This window comes from Rhagoletis pomonella, unplaced genomic scaffold, assembly GCF_013731165.1.
Source record: "Rhagoletis pomonella isolate Grant_MI unplaced genomic scaffold, Rhpom_1.0 Rhpom_scaffold_00005, whole genome shotgun sequence".
NCBI lineage: Eukaryota > Metazoa > Arthropoda > Insecta > Diptera > Tephritidae > Rhagoletis > Rhagoletis pomonella.
Genome location: NW_023458559.1, coordinates 74,585,491 through 74,592,614, shown reverse-complemented (window position 1 = coordinate 74,592,614; position 7,124 = coordinate 74,585,491). Strand labels below are relative to the sequence as shown.

The 7,124-nt window shown below is 38.8% G+C and overlaps 1 protein-coding gene across 1 annotated transcript in view; it reads right to left on the bottom strand.

Annotated features, from left to right (window-relative positions):
* LOC118739523 (reversion-inducing cysteine-rich protein with Kazal motifs) overlaps nt 1-7,124 on the bottom strand; it is an 83,933-nt gene that overhangs the window by 58,334 nt on the left and 18,475 nt on the right. Inside the window, exon 2 of the mRNA XM_036470894.1 lies at nt 507-1,547. Within this exon, the coding sequence (XP_036326787.1) occupies nt 507-1,155 (649 nt within the window). The 5' untranslated portion in view covers nt 1,156-1,547. The remainder of the gene's footprint in view (nt 1-506; nt 1,548-7,124) is intronic.

Here is a 7,124-nt window from a genome sequence, read left to right as displayed (position 1 = left end):
TAAAATAAAATAAAATAAAATAAAATAAAATAAAATAAAATAAAATAAAATAAAATAAAATAAAATAAAATAAAATAAAATAAAATAAAATAAAATAAAATAAAATAAAATAAAATAAAATAAAATAAAATAAAATAAAATAAAATAAAATAAAATAAAATAAAATAAAATGCAATTAGAAAAAATTAAATTAAGAGAAATAAAATAAAGTCAATAAAATAAATAAAACAATATAAAATATGTAAAATAAACAAAATAAAACAAAACGAAAAATGTATATAAAACAAAATCAAATAAAACGAAATGAAAAGAAATTATATAAAAGAAAACAAAATAAGATAAATCCAAATAAAATGTAAATGTAAAAACGTAAAAAAGTAAAAAGGTACACAATTTTTTTCGATTTACCATAAATGAGCTCCGCGAAATTTGCACATTACAAAAAACACTGACTTCCGACAGTCACTTAGTCATTTTACGCAAACACAAGCAATTTGTCAACTCACCGAAGGGCACCTTATCGTCGTTGCTGTCATCCAACGATATCGCTGATGAGGAGCCGTCGTCCGATTCTTCAGCTGCATTGTCGGTGTCAGCGGGGGCGGCGGTGGCGGCGGCGGCGGCGGCGACAGCAACAGCAGCTAACATCGAATCGCCATCAACATTACTATAGTCAGCACTTTCCAACTCCAAAGCAACATCCTCGTCCGTGGCAACACCACCGCCATCACCGGCTCTGGCAGCCACATAAGTGGACGCACTAAGCGCTGAGGAGTTGCGTGATTTTTTATTTTGCCTTTGACGACGCTGTTGCCGGCGGTGTTGTTGCTCCTGCTGCTGTTGCTGTTGTTGTTGTCGTCGAAAACGTTGTCGCTGTTGCTGGCTTTTACGCCGTTGTTTTTCTTTGACCAATTGTTGCTGCATCCTTGCCTCGAGCGAGCCTATGCTAACTGCGTCTACATTGCGTCGCTGCAAATGACTAAGTTCGCTGCTTGACAATATTGGCATTGGCAAAGTTAGCGCTACAGTATGTTCATCATCATCGTCCTCTTTGCTGTCACTATCACCGGCAATGTCGGTAGCGCGTGCTGCCAGGTGAAGTGATAGCAACACGACTAGGAAGAGGGAGATAATGCAAAAGTGCCGGTAATGCATTTGTGTGTGTTGTTGTTGCTTTGTGAGTTTTTTTTTTTGGTATGAACAATTTGTGTGCCGCCTTTTGTGGACTACGTCTTTTTTGGTATTTTTTTTACTTTTTGTTTTGTTAGAAACTCTGTTCCTGAGTTATTTCGCAGGATACGTTAATTGTTGTCCCATTATCACTTTATTTTCATTGCTTTTGCGTTTGTGTGCTTTACGTACGAGTACGTACTTTTCACATTATTCACTCATGGAATTTATGTCATTCAATATTTATCACCGGAAGTGCACCGGACATTTTCACTGCGTAACGTCTTCACTGCGCTTTACTTCATTTTTGTTCACTTTGCTTGCGATAATTTTCGCATTGCATTCACATTCGTCTGGCATTATCAGTCGCGTCACCACTAAGTGGAAAATAATAAATTTAAAACCACTTGACTTTATAGAAAAACAGACTTATTGTTATGATTTTTTGCTATCTTCATATGTGCATATATACATATATATATTTTTTAATTCAAATTAAAGTGCACATCACGAACTCCACAAATCAAATAGCAAATTTCCAACATTAACGATCAAACAAGCGCTATTCGTTCGCATTCGAATGTCACAATTATCTCGGTTGTGTCATGGCTTTTTGTGACAATACATTTTCGTTGGTTTTTGTTATTTTTCGTCTCCTAAATTGCTAGTTCTTAATACAACTTGACACTTGAACATCTGCCTACGATTTACTCGCACAATCATCCCACTCGTAGGCGGCTATCTTCATGTACCAGTATGTGCAATGCACTCGTTGGCTTACTTTATATGTTTTTTAATAACTATTAAATTCTTTATGCTCTCAATACAACAATCGTTTTATGTATTACTGTTGACACTACTATTGCGAGTAAAAGTGTTTATTGTTATTATTTTTAATAAACACAATTTACAAACAAGTGATTCAAACCTCTATCTACATACATACATACTACTTTGATATGTACATTAACCGAGGGTATGAGCACATTTGCCAATTAAATTTTTAATTGAAATTTGTCGCGGCATATTAAACGCTCGCATTCATTTGGATTTATGCGCTTTTTTGACATTTCCCATATTTGCAGCTACATACACAGAAACCAATGTACATATGTACGAGTGCATTTATATTTACTTGGTCAAGCTACTGAATTTTAGTGCAACGAATGTTGTGTAGAGTACAAATGTGGAATGCCTGTAGCATTCGTAAATTGTGATTATTTTATACAGTGATGAACTCATTTCGCTCTATTCTAGTGATTTGCATATTTTATCATCATTATTATTGGAACGAATGTAAAAATTAATTTCATAGATGCAACACGCTTAAGTCCTAAGCTAGTTCCGGCAAATAATGAATGACACGTTACTTGAATTTAATAGCAGCTAGGTAAGTTTACTCGTAGATAAACCTGCGATAGGTTAAAAATACATATTTATTGCACTGTTAATTGGAATGTAACGAAAAATTAGCTTCATCTTGATTGTCTATAACAACTTGCTTGTTTTTGTTAAGTCGTTGGATGAGTATAAGGAACTGCCGGAAAAATAAGAATAATTATTCTTGTGCTTGACCAAAAATTCGACCACTATTTTAATATAAGGCTAAGACTTTTTATATAAACTGTGAACGCCTAGAAGAGGCAAGCGAGCGCTGTCCTTGGCGCGATATTAGAAATGTGTTTCGCTACGGCGGACAAAGAAGGCGTTTTTGGCACAATTGCCAGTTTCCACCAATGCACTTTCAACAACGGCGAAAGGTTGGCCGATCGAAAACCCAAATCAATAGCGTTATGGTGAACAAACGAAACGCTTCTAAATACCCTAAATCGGCTTATATCCATGCCAATCGAAACGCTACCAACCTTCTAGACCTACGTTTCATGTAAGGAGCTTAAATCCACTCGTGTCCATGCCTGGTTATAGTACCTCTGTGCAATGTGGAACATGCGTCAGCCAGCACGTCTAAAGTTTGATGTGAAATGCTCAATCTAAATTGGAGTGTCGCTGCTGCTGAGAAGTAACATAATGCGAGCGACATTGAGCAATACCGGAGGAAGATGAATAAGGAGAAACTTGCCTTCAAGTGGAGTAAGGAGTTGTAAGGGGCCGGTAAGTAAGGTGCAGCTTGTGATTCTGGCAGACAGAAAAGCGGATAAAAAAAAATTGTATCAGAAAATAAGACACAAATCGCATGATTTCGAAACCGGGACTGGTTCCAGCAGAGACGAAAATGGAAGCCTAAGAACGATGCTCATGTCCCTAAACTCGACTAATATAAGGTAAGTGGCAATGATTATCTCTCAAAATAAGACCGCAGAACCGACTTTCTTTCCCCAGGCCACAATAAGCGAGATCCATCTGTTTATGCCGCAGCCAATTACGTACAAGCTCCTGTCGATGGCACTGTGTGAAAGACTGAGGTCCTTAATGAACCAACTGATTGGGTATTGTTAGTATGGCTTCATATCTAGTAATTCCATATTCACCAGATCTGTGTAAAATCCTAGAATAAACACTGATAAGAAAATAGACACACTGAACTCCGTCGTCAAGTTTAAAGCGAGTTCGATACCGATCGAAAAATTACATACATACATACGTATGGTATATGGCTATCTAGAGTGACATTGAGCACAAATTTTAGCTCTGTCGAAATTAATGTTGCCATATGCAGATGGTGTTGGACCAAAGGGAAAAAGATGTTGGTTAATTAGATTTCGTCGCTCAAGTTTTGACAAGTAAGAGTTTAACGTGCTACAGTATTCAGTTCGTAATTGCGTCAGAGTTATCGTTGGTCTCTATCCGCCGATAAAACTCTTCCTGTGAAATGAGTGGTAAATAAACTCTTACATCGGCATTCATGGGGTGACATACATAGGTGATGATAGTCTCTCGGCGAATGTCGTTGATGGCCAGTTTGTAGAACGTCTGTCCCAATTGATGTATCTTACTAGTCTCTACTTTACTTTTTTTGTATAGGTGTTAAAAATAGTTACCGAAGATTTCCTAGCTGTAAGAAAAATGCTGGTTGCAGTGGAGCAATTAGTCAGAGTGGAGCGATAGCCGTTTACTTTTAAGCACAATATGTATCGATGTTTTCACGTGACGTATGGCAGCATGACGGTTGCCTTAGCGGTGGTTTCCATATCTCGCACGCCATCTTCAAACAATTAAAAAAGTAGAGATCCGAATATATGACTGCTTGTAGATCGTACAGATTCAACGCAATTCATACAAAAATAAGTATAACAGTAGTTTTCTAGCTCGAGAATATAATCATGAAGAAAAAATTATTTGCATTATTTGGAGATAAATGCTAAGCAAAAAAAATCGACCCAAATTTTTTTGAGTTGTGCCCACTTTGACGATCGTGTGTTATAGGCAATCATTATAGTAGACATCGACGCGAAACTGATGATATCTGTGGGCAATAATAGCCGCTTGATAGTCAGTCACGATCGAAATGCTTTTATATCGGTAGTTTCGCTTGATACTAAATAAAGTCCGCGCGTCTTTTTATAGCATATGTTTCAACCTGGAAAATTAAGATATGTTTCCCATACCCAACCCCTGGCCAACTACACCTATCCCTCTGCAGTCAATAAACCAACAGGTTATAATGTTTTGGTTTATCCGATATGCCTGCCTAGCTCTTCTTATTACTGAGATCAGTTTTGCACCTCTTTGTAGATGCATGGTATCGCTCGGTATTGCAATTTCAACCGGGCACTCCTTCGTCAGGATATAGAATATCGAGCTTCCTGCAGCAAATCAATATTCCAACGAACCAAAAAAAAATCCTATTTGCCTTCTCGATGATCACCTAAGCTGAACTCCAGGTGAATTTAGTACTCGCGGATGCGTTTGCCGTTATTTTTTCCATACATTAATATTTTCAAAATCACCGGAACATCCATAAAGTGGTAGCGGGAACCATTTCAATCACAATTTGAAAAAGAAAAAACTCTCTTAGGTACCGCTTTTACCAGTACATATCGTCGTTTAATGTACAAAACCGCGCATCGTTACTCTGCAAAACCGCGTAACTGGCATTAGCGGCCAAAAATTGGATTTGCTCACACAGACTCTTGGCTCAATCCTTATCCATTCGTCCTGAAATACACTGGCCAGGTAAGCGATTGCTTTATAAAAAAAGATAACCATTTTGAAATATAAGTGTTTTTACTCTCTAGAAGATAATTTACATAATTCACATACGCGGTTTTGCATTTTGTTGATACGCGGTTTTGTACTTTAACGACGATATGTACATGCAACACCAAATTGAAGCTTTGAATAATAAGTATGTATTCAAATTACTCCCAATGAACTCACTCCACTGTCATAAAATTAATTAGTCCTCACTTCATTTAATTCCACCCCCAAGCTCCCGTAATATTCACTGTCCACTTTTGCTCCAAAACGCGACGGCATTAATTAGTCCAATTGACCTCCATTTCGAAAGTCAAAATTTTAAATAAACAAGGCGAGCAACAACAAACGACACACGGAATGAGAGAGAAGCAAACGACAAGCGAATGCAGATAGACGACATAGCAAAAATACAAAGGCAAATAGAGGCATTTGTATGTAGTATACACACAAACACCCTCACTCCCGCACAAACACCGCTTACAAAGCGCGGCAGACAGCTGCCAAAGGCTGAGAAGTCATTGAATAGCGAGGCATTTTAGCTTGTTAAAGGAAGTCAACCACTGACAAATGCAAAAGAAATGTATTGTATGCTTTTGTATGCTGAAAGTAGTTAGTAATTACTTTGTATACAAGCGTTGAAGTAGGCGGAAAGCAGCACATAGTTTCCTGCTGTGCGGCAATCGAGATTGAGCGCACTTACAAGATGAGGCTTTTAGCGGATTGTCTGGGCAGGCGGACGTGCACGGACGTTTTTATCCTTTACGAAGCTTTGGTAAACGTACATATGTCATTACATTACCGTTTTCCCACCAAATAGTGGGTGGACTATGCACGCCACACTCTGTAAACATCAAAGAGTTTTCCCACACAGAGAAATGTGCCACACTTTGATGTTTCTAAATTGCTCTCAGCGGTGGGCAAGAAACAAAACCAACAACAAAAACTGTAAGCATGCGTAAGCACGTGGATAATGATGAAAAAAACCGATTGCATGGCGATGCAACTAGCGGCACAGCACTGACAAAGTGTATCGGACTTTTTTTTTATTGTAACATGTTTGCTTTTGTAGCATACTTTGAGGCGCGCAAACACGCCGCGCACACACAACACACACTCTCTCTTTGTGTCTCTCACGTTTTGCCGTGTGTGTGTGTTTGAAGATGTGTGCGCGCGTGTGTTTGCCAGCAGCATTTGTGTGCTATGACACGAAGGCGCAGAAGACAAAGGCACACTTTTAAGAACAACGCGCGCCCGCCCCTTACACGAACGTACATACACAACAAGGCCGCGCTTCAAAGGATACAACAAAGGTGCACGAGGGGACTCAACTCGTTGACAGATAGAAGCAGCAAGCAAAAGATATTCTCACAGATGTTGCCGACGCCGTTCTGTACTTCAGAGTAAGCTCACAGCATACAGCCAACACACTCACTTACCGCCGCCTGCAGCGCATCATCGCTCAAATTGGAGCAGTTGCCAACGGTACAACCATCCAGTCACACAGCCACCCATCAACCCCAATCATCTCATTTTCTTCTTTAGTTGTACTGCTTTCACTGCTATTGAATCACATCACCACTATTCCGCGCATACTGTCACTCAGCGTTGCACATAGGGAACATTTCCGGTGTAACGGTAAAATAGTACATGTATCATTAAAAAAAATACACAAATACACGTACAAATGAAAATAGAACATTCAAAGGGTTTATATGGCAGGTGTGGTGCAGGTGCCTTTGAAAAGGTAAGGCACATTACACCAAGCGCGGCGAGTAGGGTGGGGGATAACTACGAGT